Source organism: Ambystoma mexicanum, chromosome 13, assembly GCF_040938575.1.
Source record: "Ambystoma mexicanum isolate Mex_15411 chromosome 13, UKY_AmexF1_1, whole genome shotgun sequence".
NCBI lineage: Eukaryota > Metazoa > Chordata > Amphibia > Caudata > Ambystomatidae > Ambystoma > Ambystoma mexicanum.
The window spans coordinates 822171653-822191085 of record NC_090938.1 but is presented as its reverse complement, the minus strand read 5'-3'; the positions used below and the strand labels follow the sequence as shown (position 1 = coordinate 822191085).

The window sequence follows — 19433 nt, the reverse complement described above, 5'->3', positions numbered from 1 at the left end:
GTGTGATGCCCTCCTAAAGGTAGCAAAGGTTCCATCCTGGATACACTGTGTGATGCCCTCCTGAAGGTAGCAAAGGTTCCATCCTGGGATACACTGTGTGGTGCTATCCTGAAGGTAGCAAAGTTTCCATCCTGGCATATAGCGTGTGATGCTATCCTGAAGGAAAAAAAGTTTCCATCCTGGGATATAGCGGGTGATGCTATCCTGAAGGTAGCAACGTTTCCATCCTGGGATATAGCGTGTGATGCTATCTTGAAGGTAGCAAAGGTTCCACCCTGGGATAATCCATGTGATGCTATCCTGAAGATAGCAAAGGTTCCACCCGGGGATATAGCATTTGATGCTATCCTGAAATTAAAAAAGTTTCCATCCTGGGATATAGCGGGTGATGCTATCCTGAAGGTAGCAAAGTTTCCATCTTGGGATATAGCGTGTGATGCTATCTTGAAGGTAGCAAAGGTTCCACCCTGGGATAATCCGTGTGATGCTATCCTGAAGGTAGCAAAGGTTCTATCCAGGGATATACCGTGCAATGTCTTCTTGAAGGTAGCAAAGGTTCTATCGTGGGATACACTGTGTGATGCCCTCCTGAAGGTAGCAAAGGTTCCATCCTGGGATACACTGTGTGATGCCCTCCTGAAGGTAGCAAAGGTTCCATCCTGGGATACACTGTGTGATGCCCTCCTGAAGGTACCAAAGGTTCCACCCTGGTATATACTGTGTGATACCCTCCTGAAGGTACCAAAGGTTCCATCCTAGGATATACCGTGTGATGCCCTCCTGAAGGTAGCAAAGGTTCCATCCTAGGATATACCGTGTGATGCCCTCCTCAAGGTAGCAAAGGTTCCATCCTGGGATATACTGTGTGATGCCCTCCTGAAGGTAGCAAAAGCTCCACCCTGGGATATACCATGTGATGCTCTCCTGAAGGTAAGAAAGGTTCTATCATGGGATATACTGTGTGATGCCCTCCTGAAGGTAGCAAAAGCTCCACCCTGGGATATACCATGTGATGCTCTCCTGAAGGTAAGAAAGGTTCTATCATGGGATATACTGTGTGATGCCCTCCTGAAGGTAGCAAAAGCTCCACCCTGGGATATACCATGTGATGCTCTCCTGAAGGTAAGAAAGGTTCCACCCTGGGATACACTGTGTGATGCCCTCCTGAAGGTAGCAAAGGCTCCACCCTGTGATATACCGTGTGATGCCCTCCTGGAGGTAAGAAAGGTTCTATCATGGGATATACTGTGTGATGCCCTCCTGAAGGTAGCAAAAGCTCCACCCTGGGATATACCATGTGATGCCCTCCTGAAGGTAAGAAAGGTTCTATCATGGGATATACTGTGTGATGCCTTCCTGAAGGTAGCAAAAGCTCCACCCTGGGATATACCATGTGATGCTCTCCTGAAGGTAGCAAAGGTTCCATCCTGGAATATACTGTGTGATGCCCTCTTGAACGTAGCAAAGGTTCCACCCTTGGATACACTGTGGGATCCCTTCCTGAAGGTAGCAAAGGTTCTATCCTGGGATACACTGTGTGTTGCTAGCCTGAAGGTAGCAAAGGTTCTATCCTGGGATATACTGTGTGATGCCCTCCTGAAGGTAGCAAAGGCTCCATCCTGGGATATACCGTGTGATGCCCTCCTGAAGGTAGCAAAGGTTCCATCCTGGAATATACTGTGTGATGCCCTCTTGAACGTAGCAAAGGTCCCACCCTGGGATACACCGTGTGATGCCCTCCTGAAGGTAGCAAAGGTTCTATCCTGGGATACACTGTGTGTTGCTAGCCTGAAGGTAGCAAAGGTTCTATCCTGGGATATACTGTGTGATGCCCTCCTGAAGGTAGCAAAGGCTCCATCCTGGGATATACCGTGTGATGCCCTCCTGAAGGTAGCAAAGGTTCCATCCTGGAATATACTGTGTGATGCCCTCTTGAACGTAGCAAAGGTCCCACCCTGGGATACACCGTGTGATGCCCTCCTGAAGGTAGCAAAGGTTCTATCCTGGGATACACTGTGTGTTGCTAGCCTGAAGGTAGCAAAGGTTCTATCCTGGGATATACTGTGTGATGCCCTCCTGAAGGTAGCAAAGGTTCCACCCTGTGATATACCATGTGATGCCCTCCTGAAGGTAGGCAGGAGCAGCCCTACTGAAGCCATTTGAAAAGGATGCAAAGATGTTTAAGTTTTATTTGCTACTCTACTGGAAACCACGTCCGGCTCCTGTAAACAGCCTGGACATGATCAGTTTTCCTACATCCAGAAACCAATCAGATTGTGCCACCTGGAGTCTGCTAATAAATTGCATTGAAGTAACCCCCGGGAGTGTATTGCAGTAACCCCCGGGAGTGTATTGCAGTAACCCTCAGGAGTGTATTGCAGTAACCCCCAGGAGTGTATTGCAGTAACCCCCGGGAGTGTATTGCAGTAACCCCCAGGAGTGTATTGCAGTAACCCCCAGGAGTGTATTGCAGTAACCCCCGGAAGTGTATTGCAGTAACCCCCAGGAGTGTATTGCAGTAACCCCCGGAAGTGTATTGCAGTAACCCCCGGGAGTGTATTGCAGTAACCCCCGGGAGTGTATTGCAGTAACCCCCAGGAGTGTATTGCAGTAACCCCCAGGAGTGTATTACCCCCAGGAGTGTATTGCAGTAACCCCCGGGAGTGTATTGCACTAACCCCCAGGAGTGTATTGCAGTAGTCCAAACGACTAGTCACTGAGGCTTCTACTACCACTCGACACTTGTCCAAGGGTAGGAATGGCCACATCCACTACAGCCACAGGATATCACAATAGTATCCCCTGTGAATGGCAGGGACCTTTAGAACTATATAGTCTTAGTATTTCACCTGAGATGGCAAGTTTTGCTAAATCCAGGGGAGTGCGAGGCGAGATTCCTTTTAGTGCTAGCAGGACCTCCCGCAAGTTCCACTGGCTAAGATGCAGGCAGCTAGAGTCCATCCAGGCTATGCCGTCACCCAGGCTTCTCAGATCTCCTGCAGCTGCTGTAAGGTGGCAAATGTAAGAAGTATGAATGGTGGATCTGCACTCCCGACCACCTGGATCTCAGTGCATAACCACCACCAGAGAGAGCTCCCGACTTATCCCAGAGAGCAGACCCTGAAGCCGGTCACGTAGAATGTAAACATGTGTGATCCTTGCTGCATCGCATAGGCAGACATTTCTGGTCCAGAAGTGTACTCATTAAGGCTTGTCAGGGATTGCAGATGCTTCCATGCCACATAGCTGCAGTTGCATCTTGTCCAGTCATATAGCCAACAGGCTGCCCTCTTTCTAACTATCTACCGCTACTCCAATGCACCGCGCACAAGGGGGCTCCGTAGGCATACACCCACACTATCCGACTATAACCCTGTGCTAATCTCAGCACAGTCTGATTCGGCGCCCCCATAGACTCAACACAGTCGGGCTGTACCTCTATGTCAATGTTTTGATTGCTTTATGACTGCATTCCTACCCCCAATGAAAGAACACCATCTGACAGTACCTCTATGCCAATGGCCTGACTGGTTTATGCGTACCATAAATTGACTGGACACAATTTGACTATAACAATGATCTGAGCACAGACGGATTCTTTACACCAAGCTCCAATGGATTGAACACAACCAGACTCTATTCCTACGCCAGTGGCCTAACAACATTATGACTCTACGTCTACTCCCAATGGACTGAACACAACTTGACCCTATTCCCACACCAATGGCCTGACATTATGACTCTACGTTTACTCCCAATGGACTGAACACAACAGGACCCTATTCCTACGGCAATGGCCTGACAACATTTTGACTCCACGTCTACTCCCAATGGACTGAACACAACCTGACCCTATTCCTACGCCAATGGCCTGACAACATTATGACTCTGAGTCTACTCCCAATGGACTGAACACAACCTGACCCTATTCCTATGCCAATGGCCTGAAAACATTATGACTCTGCGTCTACTCCCAATGGACTGAACACAACCTGACCCTATTCCTATGCCAATGGCCTGACAACATTATGACTCTGCGTCTACTCCCAATGGACTGAACACAACCTGACCCTATCCCTATGCCAATGGCCTGAAAACATTATGACTCTGCGTCTACTCCCAATGGACTGAACACAACCTGACCCTATTCCTATGCCAATGGCCTGACAACATTATGACTCTGAGTCTACTCCCAATGGATTGAACAGAACCTGACTCTATTCCTACGCCAATGGCCTGACAACATTGTGACTCTAGGTCTTCTTCCAAATAAACTAAACACAACCTGTTGTTTTTTTTATTTGTATGTCAATGAAACCAGTTAACACTTCTCTCCAATCAGAGCGTGGCCTCACTCTTTAACCTCCCTTAACACCTGTGTTTACTCCCTTTTCCCAGATGTGGCTCCAGTCCAAGGAATCCAGCCATGCCGCAGCCCTCAAGATACATCAGGTGAGTTCCATCGTGACACTATGAGGCAAGCGCCTTAAAAACAGCATGACACCACCTTGCCAGGCCTGTGCCAAAAAAGCAGTGGGACACACATAGCAGTCCACACTGGCAGGTGGAGATCAGGGTGAGTGCGCTATCTATAGAGTTAAAGGCCGGTAGTTGCGCTGCTCGTACGTGGTGAAGACTGCGCATAGGTTTGTAAATAGACAGATGGTAGAAGCTGTTCAATCATGCTGTAGTTTTAGGTCAGAAGAGATCAGGAATAGGAGCAAGGTGGATGCCAGAAGGCCAACAACTGCATGTATGTAGCACTAGATGACCAGAACTTGTAGAAAGCAACACATGGGTTTCAGATTGAAGGGCAGCTCAAACACAGCATCCTTCCTACTACTGCAGCACGCAATTTACTTCATTTTATCTTAGCATTTGTTTCAGTGCATCAAGCCCTGAGGTTTCTAGGTGCTAGTTACAGACGTGTAGGTACATTTCAAAGTGCGAGAAAGCATGTAGGTTACTATGCAGAGCCTCACCTCATGTTACGGGGTGGGGGGATTGCAATGGTCCCACCTCACAGGATTTAAGCCCTCTTGCGTTTATAACTTCAGGGCAAGGTGACCACCTCTAGCTAGCCCCCTGATTGACTTCTAGTAAGATGGCTGCCTGGCAGCATGTGCTGAAAATGCTTATCAACAATGACCTTTTTCCTCTTCATGCAGGCATCTTCGACCACCTACCAGTGTGTAAAGACCAGAGTGGTATGTCCCAAGGCTCCAGCTACTCCTTCAGCTCAGGTGCGTTCTTGCTCAGACAAGACCGGTCACGGCATTGCAGAGACATGAGAAACTGGGTACCGTAATACTCTGTCTTTCATTTCCTTTCCCACAGGGTCTTCTGGTTCCTCTCAACAAGGTGGGATGATGGTATCTGGAGGAGGCAGCGGCGGTGGTGGCAGAGGTGGTGGCGGTGTTGGCGGTGGTGGTGGCGGTGGTGGCGGCGGTGGCGGTTCCTCAGTGATCAGTGGCGGTTCCTCAGGTTCTTCCCACACTATAATCCGGGGGGGATCCTCAAGTTCTTCTAATACCATAATCAGCGGCGGTTCCTCAGGATCACTCCAGCACAGAAATGGTGGAATGGTGGTCTCAGGTGGCTCCCAGTCTGGTGGTGGAGGCTCTTCTGGATCTTTCTGGCCTGGAGGAGTGGTGGTCTCAGGTGGCTCAGCCTCCAGTGGAGGAGGTGGTGGAGGCTCTTCTGGTTCTTTCTGGCCTGGAGGCGTGGTGGTCTCAGGTGGCTCAGCCTCCAGTGGAGGAGGTGGTGGAGGCTCTTCTGGTTTTGTCCGTCCTGGAGGCGGAGTCATTGTTTCAGGTGGTGGTGGTAGTAGTGGCTCTCACGGTTCTCTCCAGCCCGGAGGTGGTGTGGTAGTGGTTCCAGGTGGAGGAGGAGCTCAAGGTGGTGGAGGTTCCTCCCAGTGGGCAGTCGTGCATGGAGGGGGTTCCTCGTCTGGTTCTTCCATCCATTCAGGCAGCATGGGCTCAGGAAGCAGCGGAGGCTCCTTCATACAGTCGCAGGGATTAGGCGCAGGATACCAGCAGGTCGCTGGCGGCGGATCTTCATCAGGAGGAACAGGTGAGCGCCATTGCTAGAAGCAGGAGCGAGCATACACAGAAACACGTGCACCTGTGCCACAATCACGAGCACTCCTTAGGGTATCCCTAGTGAAGTGTGAATCCCTTTTCCTTCGCAAGGATCACTCCACTGATGTCCCAATCTCCAGTCTTTCTGTAGGATTCGTCTAGTGCCACCCTCCATCAAGACCCCACTAGAGATCTCTGAATCCATATTCCAGCCCAGCCACATGCTAACTTTCCAGCCCCAGCCAAACACTGACCACGTGGCCCCAACCACACACTGGCCACTCAGCCTAAAAAAACACAGACCACCCATTCCCTATCACACACTGACCACTCAGCCTAAAAAACACAGACCACCCATTCCCTATCACACACTGACCACTCAGCCTAAAAAACACAGACCACCCATTCCCTATCACACACTGGCCACTCAGCCTAAAAAACACAGACCACCCATTTCCTATCACACACTGACCACTCAGCCTAAAAAACACAGACCACCCATTCCCTATCACACACTGACCACTCAGCCTAAAAAACACAGACCACCCATTCCCTATCACACTGACCACTCAGCCTAAAAAACACAGACCACCCATTCCCTATCACACACTGACCACTCAGCCTAAAAAACACAGACCACCCATTCCCTATCACACACTGGCCACTCAGCCTAAAAAACACAGACCACCCATTCCCTATCACACACTGACCACTCAGCCTAAAAAACACAGACCACCCATTCCCTATCACACACTGGCCACTCAGCCTAAAAAACACAGACCACCCATTCCCTATCACACACTGGCCACTCAGCCTAAAAAACACAGACCACCCATTCCCTATCACACACTGGCCACTCAGCCTAAAAAACACAGACCACCCATTCCCTATCACACACTGGCCACTCAGCCTAAAAAACACAGACCACCCATTCCCTATCACACACTGACCACTCAGCCTAAAAAACACAGACCACCCATTCCCTATCACACACTGGCCACTCAGCCTAAAAAACACAGACCACCCATTCCCTATCACACACTGGCCACTCAGCCTAAAAAACACAGACCACCCATTCCCTATCACACACTGGCCACTCAGCCTAAAAAACACAGACCACCCATTCCCTATCACACACTGGCCACTCAGCCTAAAAAACACAGACCACCCATTCCCTATCACACACTGGCCACTCAGCCTAAAAAACACAGACCACCCATTCCCTATCACACACTGACCACTCAGCCTAAAAAACACAGACCACCCATTCCCTATCACACACTGACCACTCAGCCTAAAAAACACAGACCACCCATTCCCTATCACACACTGGCCACTCAGCCTAAAAAACACAGACCACCCATTCCCTATCACACACTGGCCACTCAGCCTAAAAAACACAGACCACCCATTCCCTATCACACACTGGCCACTCAGCCTAAAAAACACAGACCACCCATTCCCTATCACACACTGGCCACTCAGCCTAAAAAACACAGACCACCCATTCCCTATCACACACTGGCCACTCAGCCTAAAAAACACAGACCACCCATTCCCTATCACACACTGGCCACTCAGCCTAAAAAACACAGACCACCCATTCCCTATCACACACTGACCACTCAGCCTAAAAAACACAGACCACCCATTCCCTATCACACACTGGTCACTCAGTTGTAACCACTCACTGACCAATGATCCTCCACCGCATACATACTGATCCACCAGGCCTCACACAATGAGCCCTCACAACGCACAGCTCACAAATTCGTCACTGCCCACTCCAACCTTTTCCACAGTCCCATCCACACACTGTCAACCCAAGCACAAACACACGCATACCTCTGCTCTCCACAAATGCATCATCAACACCAACAAAACCTATCACTCTAACCACCAACATACCTTGGAACACAAAACCATCACTGCATAATCCAACATCATCCATCAACTGACCACGTGCCCCAAACACTCACTGGCCACTCAACACAATCGATACACTGACCACTGTGTCTCTCTCACACAATAACAACCCAGTTCCAACCATACATGTTCCCCCAACACCACCCACCCACTGAACGTCCTAGGTGTCATCCGCACACATAAACACACCCATCCTAAGCCCCAGCGGCACCCTGACTGTGATCCCTGCTTGCCCCCCTGCAGGAATGGTTCGGGCTGAAGATGTGCCAGTGTCTCAAGGATGCAGAAACAGAGGCAATGCAGGTACGTGCAGACGCAGAACACGCCCCCTCCTAGCTGCGCACCCTCCGGTTAGAAGCAATGGCAAAAGGCAATCATTTGAAGGAATGCGGAATTGCTTGTCAGAAATGCATGATAAGGGGTGTATTCCTGGGGCAGAATGGGGATGAGGAGCACGGCATTACCGCCACTCGCGCAATGGGCCGGTAAGTGCCCATTCGCGGGTGACGGTGACGGATGCGAGTTCGGCGGTAGTCGTGCCTGTAATGCAGGCACGGCTACTGTTTGAACTCGTAATGAGGCCCTGTGACTGCCATCTAGTGGACCTTTTAATAATTAGAATCCTGGTGCTGTGGTTTTTAAATGTCTTTTCACTTTTACAATATTACTTTCTACCTACCTTTGCTTGGCTAAAACCCTTTACAGTGGGACACCCCCAGATTCTGGTGTCCACTTATAGCTGTCTTTCCCCTTTTTCATCCTCCCATTTATACTATTTTTAACTGAAGTCTATTTGGACTTTTTTTCCCACTTAAACCCAAACCTGCAATAATATATTATTGCCTATATTTTGTTATTCATTTCATCCTGCCACTGTTTTTTACCCTCTTTATTTTTGTAATCTGTTATTTTTACCCCTTCATTTATTGTCTCTCTATTTTTCCCTGCAATGTCATCATTGGTTATTGCAAGAAACACTAACATAATATAACTTGGTGATTGTGTTCTATAATCTTCTAAAACTTAAATACAAACAATTGATACATAAACAAGTATAGTCACAGCAAAGCAGGCCTCACTGTGGACAGGTTTGATGATTTTACCCCCAAATCATGAGGCTTCACCCTCACCCCACCTTCATGTGATGTCACTTCCAGGCACAGGTGGTAACGGTGCCGGCCAGTGGCAGGTTGCTGATCGCGGATCTTCCAGCCTTCAACAGGTCATACATGGCTCCTCTGGCTCCTCTGGAACAGGCGGCGGCTCTTCCAGCCATTCTGGCATGCAAGTTGGAGGACATTCCGGCTCCTCTGGAGGGGCTGTAGCCTGGAGTGGGTCTTCACAATCCGGGAGTCAGCAGGTCAACCCAGGTATGTGGGACGTGGGAGCGGGAGTGGTGCCAGGGTATATTGTACTCTGCCTGACATTTATAAAGGTGGGAATATCCTTCCTGGATTCTGGGAGGCACTCATGAGACCAGCAAATCATTCTTGAGGACAGGAATCCTTTTTGAGACATGTATTCCTGGGACTGTGGATGTATTCCTGGGAAATGGGGAGTCATTCCAGAGAGTGTGAGATGCTTCCTGGACCAGAGAGGTCATTCCTGGGTCAGATGAATGGTTCCTGGAGCAAGGGGGTCATTCTTGGGGCAGATTAAGCATTCCTGAGCCCAATAGTCATTTCTAGATTGGAAAGCATTCTTAGACCTTAGAATTCTTTGATGCTCGTCTATGTAAGAAAAGCTTATTCTTCACGGATGCAAATTCTGGCCCAGAGAAGCCTAGCCTTACTTCTGGGATTGTCCTTTGAATACCCACAGACCAAAGGTAACTACCTGGTGCAGTGCTCCATGGGACACTGGGCATTGGCTGGTTCGTCATCACTTATGGTGCACCGGAAGGAACGGCACAGTGGTCAGGATACTGAGGACAAGACATGCTTCTCTCATTAGATTATTTATTTTATTTGTACATGAACATGGAGCATAAATGGGGCTGTGAATGATTTCTCTACTATGCCCTTCTCTTAGTCCTTCCACCTTGTATTATTAATTGTTGTTTTATAACACGCTTAATGCCGGAGACCAGTCTCTAAGCGCGGAACCGGGATTCAAACCTGTGCTCCTATGGGTCTTGCTTCCAAGAAAAACGCGTTTCCCCTGAGCTATCCTCCTGGCCCAAAGCTCAAGCACATCAAATCCACCATACCCTCTGACCTCCATTCTCTGGTCTGGGCCCAACCCATCACTAGTTGTATTTAGCATGTACTTCTCCCATCATCACTCTGACAGAAGTCGGAAGATCGGCTCGAGAAACACCTTGCACTCACCTAAACCTTCAATCGCCTCACACCACCCAAAACTGAACTCATAAGATGCGTCTTCCCACACAGAGAACAAATTACTCACCATTAATCTCCTTGGAATCAAAAGAGCGTCAGAGACTGGAATGACGATTGAATAACCCGGTTCTCTGGCTGACAACACTGGCTGTTGCTTCCACCAGAGAGGATGCAAATGGGCCATTGGCAGATAATGCCAACAGCATAGCAGCAATGTTTAAAGTCTAGCACAACCTCTTCAAACTCAGCTCTACAATTTCGCTGTGCTCCCCCTTTGCAAGATCTACGCAACCAATTTCAAGACTTCTTTGCTTTCAAGATTCAAAATGGAAAGTCAAATATCTTGTCCTGTCCGCCTCCTGACTTTTCCGCATTACACACCCCATCTACTCCCACAAACAAGTTTGTTAATTTTGGACCATTACTTTCTGAACACATAGCAAAGCGCATTCAAAATAGAGGCCATTCTGGTGGCCCTTGAACCGCTGCACGACTTCCTTGTCCGTCCTCCTGTTGAGCATCTAACTGGCGACCACTCAATCCTAGTGAACAAGTCATTCCAAGAGCCTTCCTTCCCACAATATCTCAAACAAACCATGTGATCCCCACGAGAAGCCTTGATGGCATCCATTGTCACCATCCAACTACCGCTTCCGTTCTGTCCTTCCTCTGATCTGCAAGGCCGTGGTGAATTTGGCCATCAAACGGCCGCAAAACTGGTTTGAAAAAGGTGACCTTTTTACACACCCACCAGTTAGATTCAGCCCGTCTCATGGAACTGAGACATTCATTTCAGATACTAGGGACTCTCTCCATCAGGAACTGTCTTCTGGAAACCTGTCTCGTCCTGCTGGATTTGAGGGAAGCATTCGACACTGTTGACCTTTTGATCTTTCGATCCTTCTCACACATCTCCAAAACTCCAAGATCTCAGACTCTTTTTGGTAGATTCCAATAATTGAAACTTGTTTCTTTGTTATCTTATCGCACTGACCTCGACCCTGGAGTTCCACAAGGCTCATCAAATCGCCCCTCCTTTTCAATGCCAATAGGAAACTCTTAACAATATTAGATGTTTATACTTCACTTTCCAGATGTATACAGAAACCACCCAACTGGTGGTTACGTTTTGACACACCATTGACCAGGTGCATGCAGAAAACGCCTAACTGGTGGCTAGGGTTTGACACACCAGTGACCAGATGCATGCAGAAAACACCCAACTGACATCACAGGTTTGCCCACCTTTGACCAGATGCATGCAGAAAACACCCATCTGGTGTGCGGGTTTGACAAACCATTAACCAGATGCATGCAGAAAACTCCCACCTGGAAACCAGGGTTTGACACACCATTGACCAGGGGCATGCAAAAAACGCCCACTAGTGGCCAGGGGTTGACACACCATTGGCCAGATGCATGCAGAAAACACCCAACTGGAGGCCAGGGATTGACACACCATTGACCTGATGAAGTCAGAAAACACACAACTGAAAGCCAGGGTTTGACACACCATTGCCAATCTAGTACAACCAAGAGCTCACTCTTTGCCTGTCTCCCTTGGGGTCTCAAAATGGTCCATAGATGGATTAACATCAGAAAATCTACCTTTAATGGGACAAACCAGAACGGCAGGTCTAGGTTCACCACATGCAGCATGGCTTTACTTCGCTAGGCCTTCCAAATTAGGCCCATTGCCTTCCTCCTCCAAATAAATCCACACAATATGCTTTCACTTTGATGACAAACTCACTTTTCACATCTAGGGCATACAACTGATCAAATCCTGTAACCCCCAAACCAAGCTGGCCAACAACATTATGCCTTTTCATGTCTACTGCCCCTGTGCTTCTCCCTTGAGAGTCTAATACTACACAGGTCCGGCTGTGCCAACTCCCCGCCCTCTGCCATCGAGCAATCCTCTCGTGCGAAGCTTTAAACCAGTCAGTTGAAGGATCCATTTGATCATCACATTTTCTCCACCCAACTCTACTGGATCCTCGTTGCCTACTGAATGAAATTCAAGTTTTTCGACATAACTTACAAACCGATCAATGACCACCAAAGTCGTGCATACATCAAGAAATTCATTCAAGTCTAGCAGCATGCAAGACCCCTCAGCTTATTGGACTCTGCCCTTCCAACCATTGCTAAAGATCATGTGGAAGTCCATCAGTTTGCTGTCCTTGTGGAACTCCTAGCGCTCTCATAGAGGTATTGTCACTCGTGAAGATACCTCAAGACATTTGTTCTCATGATTTTAATATTCGTCACTGACCCTCTTCCTCCTCTGTCCCCCCTCTCCCATTTCCTTGTCTCCTATTTTGTATCTCTGAAGGGATCAGTCAATTGTATGGACCCTAGCCCTTCCCAGTGTAACATATGCCGTTCTAGCAGATCTTAAAGGTCAATATCTGTCCCCATTCTTAAATATCGGAATTACCACGGATCACTTGCAGGAAGGGGGCGTAGGTCCTCGTGACTTATTAATGGTCATTGAAAAGGCTAAACGTATCAGATGGAATGAGAGGCTTGCACGGTGTAAGAACAGTATCTAAGTTCCATCAATCACACGGGCCTCCATGATGTGTCTTTGTAGATGCATAATTGTCAACCTTGTTCCATTGCAGAGTCCCTGCGATGCCAAAAGATTGCACAGTAGCATAATTACAGCACCTACTTTCAGTTTTCACTCGTGAGGAGGCATTTGTCCTACAGCGTTTCGCACTTTAGAGACTGCAACATGGAGCTTGTAATGAACTGTTCATGGACACTGGAACCGCCGTGCCTTGTGTGAAGAGATGTGGGGGTGTAAAAAAGTAACTTGAAATTATTTGGAATGTTTGCGATAGGAGCCGGAAGGCCGAAGGTGATCACGTAGAACCGTGCTCTTTCTGTTTGTCAAAATGATAGCTGTTCGTGAAGTGGAAGGGTACACAGAGGTGCACTTTGCCATTTGAACAGCAAAGGGCAACCTAACAATGATGAATTGCATCAGCTGAGTATTGAAACATACCTAAGCATTTTATATATATATATATATATATTCCAAGAAACGTTAAGAAAGGGGAGCTACACTATGAATATGCAAGAGTGCCATCAAGGGATAGAGAAGTGCAGAGAGCCCTGAACTCACCTGATATGAGGTTACTGGAAGTGTAGGTACAAGGCCCCAATCACGCATGGGGCACAAAAGGTCTACAGGCAGGAGTGCTCTGCTATTAGCAGCATGCCCCACTCCACCACTCTTTATTCAAAACTACTATCTGTGTGTTTCACCCCCAACAGGCTCTGGCACCGGGAACTTCCCATTCCAGCAGAACACGAACAATGATGACCGGAGAAAGGGCTAACGTCCTGTGAAAGGTATAACTACCCACATTGCGTCACTTGTTTGACTTTTACTGAATAAGTACATGTGCTTCCAGCCGTGTTTATAGAAATGCTTCATGTCAGACTCATGTGTGAGGCAAGTGGCATTGTGAACCCAGAGAAATGGCAAAACGGCAGAAGGAGCACTCGCCATTGTGGGCCTAATCCAGAGGTCTGCAACCTTTGACCATCCAGATGTTTTGCACTCCCATCAGCCCTATCCCGCACAGTCAATGCTAAGGGGTCATGCAGTGCTTTAAGTTGGCAGGGGCTAGCCGTGAGGGTGCCCTGGCAGTCTTCAAAAAGTGCTCCTGAGATGGGGTTCTGCTGGGCTCCACCCCCAACTATCCCCCATCCCTAGAAGTGCCAAACTCCTCAGGCAGCCCTGGGCCCATGGTGAAAGTCCTGCCTGTGAGGTTTAGTCTTCTAATTAGAAAAAGCTGAAAGGTCACGTCCTCCAAGGTAGCCCTTAACCACTAGGCTATGTTTAGCTAAGGGCTGCCTGAGAGGTTTAGCACCTCGCACAAAGAAACAAAAGGAGAGACGATGCAAGTCTTTTGGGGCGTCAACTCCTTTTGTTTCTTAATCACCGGCTCAGACCCTGTCCGAGCTGGTGATGAATAAAACAAAAGTACAGGGAGCACCAATGCACCCCGCCCCTCCTGCTTGGCTCTGACTCTGCCCCCTATGCCTCTATCTCTGCAAATCCCCCCTCAAACTTATGCCACATCCCTCCATTAGAGCCTCTCCTCAAAACCTTGCCCCACTTAAAGCACTGGGTCATGGGCGCCAAGAAAAGGGTCCACATCTTGACTCCCGTCCCAAGTGCATCCAACAACACGACTGAATGTTTAAAATCTGCAGCGAACTACCCCACCCTAATGCATTCTCCACCTCACCTCTTCCATCCCAGGCCCTCTGCAATGCTTTGGCCACACACTTTACTACAAAAACTCAGGACATCCTGAACACCTTTGGCGTCCCGCTCCTCCTCCCCCTCCACCACCCCTGTGCCTCCTATTGCATTCACCCTCCCTCTGCCTTTCCCTCCTCCTTTCCCTCCTCCTTCTCCCCTGTCTCACCTGTTGAGGTCACCAGAGTTGTCTCCTTCAAACAGGTTTCCCCCTGCTTCTCCAGGACCATTACGGGCCATATTGTCTCCCTTGCCCCTGCACTTGCTGATTTCTACAACCACTCTTTTGCTACTGGATATTGCCCCTCCTCCCTCACGCACTATCTTGCACGGCCCCTCCTGAAAAAACCTCCAGCAGGCCCCACTTGCCCAGTCAACTACTGCCCCATATCTATCACCCCCTTCCTCTGGAAACTTTTTGAGAAGCTGGCCTTCCCCCATCTTACACAGCACACTGAACTTGTTGGTTGCCTCCATGGCCATCAATCTGGATTCCGCACAGCCTGAGACATGGAGACTGCTCTTCTGTACGTACACCCATGAAGAATTGCTTGCATCTCTTGACTCTAACTCTCCAGCTGTTTTCATTCTACTTGATCTCTCTTCTGCATTTGATACAGTAAACCACGGTGAACCACTCCTCCCTAGGTATCTCGGAGCTGGCACTGGACTGGCTGACCTCCTTCCTCACTGACCGTCCTCCCAGGCAATTCTGGGCTCTTTCTCCTCCCCCACCTCCCTCTCGACCTGCGGTGTCCCCCAGGGCTACAACCTCTACCTGTGGCTCTTTAACACGCACCTTGCTCCGCTGTCCCTCCTCATTTCCACCTTCTCTCCTAACTTCCATTGTTATGCAGATGACATACAACTTTTCTTCAAACTTCCCTCTGACCCTCTCCTTACCTCTTCCATCATCACGGACTGCCTATCTGCCATCCAGTCCTGGTGCACTTGCAACAATCTCTGCCTCAACACCAGCAAGACTGAGATCCTTCCTATGGGGACCCTGCTCCCTCTTTCTTCCCTCACTCTGGCCATCCTCTATGGGCTCTCCCCCTTCTCCTTCATCTGAAGCCAGAACCCTTGCAGTCATTTTAGACTCCTCCCTCTCCTTCCTCCCTCACACTCAGGACATTGCCAAGAAGGCCCACTTTCAACTCTACCCTCTCAAAGGAATTCTCTCTTTTCTCACTTTCCCCCAGAAGCACAATGTGACCCGAGCCCTGGTTCTCTCTAGGCTCGACTACTGCAATAGCCTCCTCCTGAATGTACCATCTTCCTCTCTTGGACCCCTCCAGCTAATCCAGAATAGGGCGGCAAAACTTATCCTTGGCCTCAATACCAGGGACTGCATCTCTCCTGACGTAAAAACTCTTAATTGGCTCCCGGTTGATGCAAGTATCAAGTTCAAATCCCTCTGCATCATCCATAAGGCTGTCTGGGGCCAGGGACCATGCTATCTGCAATTTACTGTCAGTAAATACTCTCCCTCCAGATCTTTATGCTCCTCCGGCACCAACTCTCTGCGTGTGAAACACTTTGCTAAACAGAGAGCTGGTGTCTGATGTCTTTCCTAAGCTGGCTCCCTCCTATGGAACAGCCTCCCCCTTCCTCTTTGACTTTAGCTGGATCTCCTCAAATTCCGGAAGCTCCTCAAGACATTCTGTTTCACCTCTTCCTTCCCTTCCTCCCGCCTCTGCTAAACCTTACAGCTGCTGAGATTGGTGACCAGGGCTCTTGTGTGTCCTTCTGGGCCTGGTCTCCCACACCCAATCGCCTTCAGCCTCCTACCGCTAGCAGCACTTGCCTATGCCACCGTAGGCCTGCACTTGTTTATTGGCAGCTGACCACTCCCTAGCACTTCCCTCCTGGTACACCTAGCACTTCCACCCTATTCCTTCATCCCATATCGTCTCTCTGCGCTTGCACGTTCTGAATGCTCACAAGGCCTAGTAGGTCCACCTCTATCTTTCATTGTTATATTAGATTTTCTTTCCCATGTTCCCGCCCTGCTGCCCTGTGGGCGCTTTGAAGCACAATTTACTTGTTGGATAAGCGCCTTACAAATGCACAATAAATAAATAAAGAAAGTCCAAAACATCTGGATTTCCGCAAATTGCTGACCTCAGCCCGCATCTTATCTGTTGATTCTCCGGCTCATGTGCACATTAATCATGTTGTGCACTGATTTTGCACATTAAGATTTGCGCATGGTTGGGGTGATGGGGCTGCGCTGCTTCTGTTCAGAAAGCCCGGCCGTGGGCACATGGCATGGTTTAGGGGTCACAGTGCACAGGAACTAGAGCCACATAAAAGGGGTCAACCGGAAACCTCCCCAGACCACAGTGGTCAATTATGGCATCCATTACCCCCACAGGATATTTAGGAATCATATCTGGAGAAAACCGGTAGATTGACCTGGAGAATTGTACTTACCCATTGGAATGAATTGGGGTTGGAAATATTTGAGTAGGGAGAAAGTAAAACACAGCACCATTTTGATGGAGGGTTGGCTTGCATGAGTGAAGCAATCGGGAGGGTTGGCTTGCATGAGTGAAGCAATCGGGCGGGGTGGCCTTTAATGAATGAAGCAATCGGGAGGGTTGGCTCGCATGAGTGAAGCAATCGGGGGGGTTGGCTCGCATGAGTGAAGCAATCGGGAGGGTTGGCTCACATGAGTGAAGCAATCGGGGGGGTTGGCTCGCATGAGTGAAGCAATCGGGAGGGTTGGCTCGCATGAGTGAAGCAATCGGGAGGGTTGGCTTGCATGAGTGAAGCAATCGGGAGGGTTGGCTTGCATGAGTGAAGCAATCGGGCGGGGTGGCCTTTAATGAATGAAGCAATCGGGGGGGGTGGCCTTTAATGAATGAAGCAATCGGGAGGGTTGGCTCGCATGAGTGAAGCAATGGGGGGGGGTTGGCTCGCATGAGTGAAGCAATAGGGAAGATTGGCTTTCACGAGTGAAGCAATCGGGAGGGTTGGCTTGCATGAGTGAAGCAATCGGGAGGGTTGGCTTGCATGAGTGAAGCAATCGGGCGGGGTGGCCTTTAATGAATGAAGCAATCGGGAGGATTGGCTTGCATGAGTGAAGCAATCGGGGGGGTTGGCTCGCATGAGTGAAGCAATCGGGAGGGTTGGCTTGCATGAGTGAAGCAATCGGGGGGGTTGGCTCGCATGAGTGAAGCAATCGGGGGGGGGGGTTGGCTCGCATGAGGGAAGCAATCGGGCGGGGTGGCCTTTAATGAATGAAGCAATCGGGAGGGTTGGCTCGCATGAGTGAAGCAATCGGGGGGGGGGTTGTCTCGCATAAGTGAAGCAATCGGGAGGGTTGGCTTGCATGAGTGAAGCAATCGGGCGGGGTGGCCTTTAATGAATGAAGCAATCGGGAGGATTGGCTTGCATGAGTGAAGCAATCGGGGGGGTTGGCTCGCATGAGTGAAGCAATCGGGAGGGTTGGCTTGCATGAGTGAAGCAATCGGGGGGGTTGGCTCGCATGAGTGAAGCAATCGGGGGGGGTTGGCTCGCATGAGTGAAGCAATCGGGCGGGGTGGCCTTTAATGAATGAAGCAATCGGGAGGGTTGGCTCGCATGAGTGAAGCAATCGGGGGGGGGGGGTTGGCTCGCACGAGTGAAGCAATCGGGAGGGTTGGCTTGCATGAGTGAAGCAATCGGGCGGGGTGGCCTTTAATGAATGAAGCAATCGGGAGGGTTGGCTCGCATGAGTGAAGCAATGGGGGGGTTGGCTCGCATGAGGGAAGCAATCGGGAGGGTTGGCTCGCATGAGTGAAGCAATCGGGGGGGTTGGCTCGCATGAGTGAAGCAATCGGGAGGGTTGGCTCACATGAGTGAAGCAATCGGGGGGGTTGGCTCGCATGAGTGAAGCAATCGGGAGGGTTGGCTCGCATGAGTGAAGCAATCGGGAGGGTTGGCTTGCATGAGTGAAGCAATCGGGAGGGTTGGCTTGCATGAGTGAAGCAATCGGGCGGGGTGGCCTTTAATGAATGAAGCAATCGGGCGGGGTGGCCTTTAATGAATGAAGCAATCGGGAGGGTTGGCTCGCATGAGTGAAGCAATGGGGGGGGGGTTGGCTCGCATGAGTGAAGCAATAGGGAAGATTGGCTTTCACGAGTGAAGCAATCGGGAGGGTTGGCTTGCATGAGTGAAGCAATCGGGAGGGTTGGCTTGCATGAGTGAAGCAATCGGGCGGGGTGGCCTTTAATGAATGAAGCAATCGGGAGGATTGGCTTGCATGAGTGAAGCAATCGGGGGGGTTGGCTCGCATGAGTGAAGCAATCGGGAGGGTTGGCTTGCATGAGTGAAGCAATCGGGGGGGTTGGCTCGCATGAGTGAAGCAATCGGGGGGGGGTTGGCTCGCATGAGTGAAGCAATCGGGCGGGGTGGCCTTTAATGAATGAAGCAATCGGGAGGGTTGGCTCGCATGAGTGAAGCAATCGGGGGGGTTGGCTCGCATGAGTGAAGCAATCGGGAGGGTTGGCTTGCATGAGTGAAGCAATCGGGCGGGGTGGCCTTTAATGAATGAAGCAATCGGGAGGGTTGGCTCGCATGAGTGAAGCAATGGGGGGGTTGGCTCGCATGAGGGAAGCAATCGGGAGGGTTGGCTCGCATGAGTGAAGCAATCGGGAGGGTTGGCTCGCATGAGTGAAGCAATCGGGAGGGTTGGCTCACATGAGTGAAGCAATCGGGGGGGTTGGCTCGCATGAGTGAAGCAATCGGGAGGGTTGGCTCGCATGAGTGAAGCAATCGGGAGGGTTGGCTTGCATGAGTGAAGCAATCGGG

General features: G+C 49.8%; 1 protein-coding gene across 1 annotated transcript in view; it reads left to right on the top strand.

Moving 5' to 3' along the window:
- The window catches only part of CDSN (corneodesmosin), a 33490-nt gene that overhangs the window by 8657 nt on the left and 5400 nt on the right, over window positions 1-19433 (top strand). Inside the window, exons 2-7 of the mRNA XM_069635313.1 lie at window positions 4399-4452; window positions 5169-5243; window positions 5338-6075; window positions 8253-8312; window positions 9167-9379; window positions 13640-13717. Coding sequence (XP_069491414.1) covers window positions 4399-4452; window positions 5169-5243; window positions 5338-6075; window positions 8253-8312; window positions 9167-9379; window positions 13640-13704 — 1205 coding nt within the window. The 3' untranslated portion in view covers window positions 13705-13717. The remainder of the gene's footprint in view (window positions 1-4398; window positions 4453-5168; window positions 5244-5337; window positions 6076-8252; window positions 8313-9166; window positions 9380-13639; window positions 13718-19433) is intronic.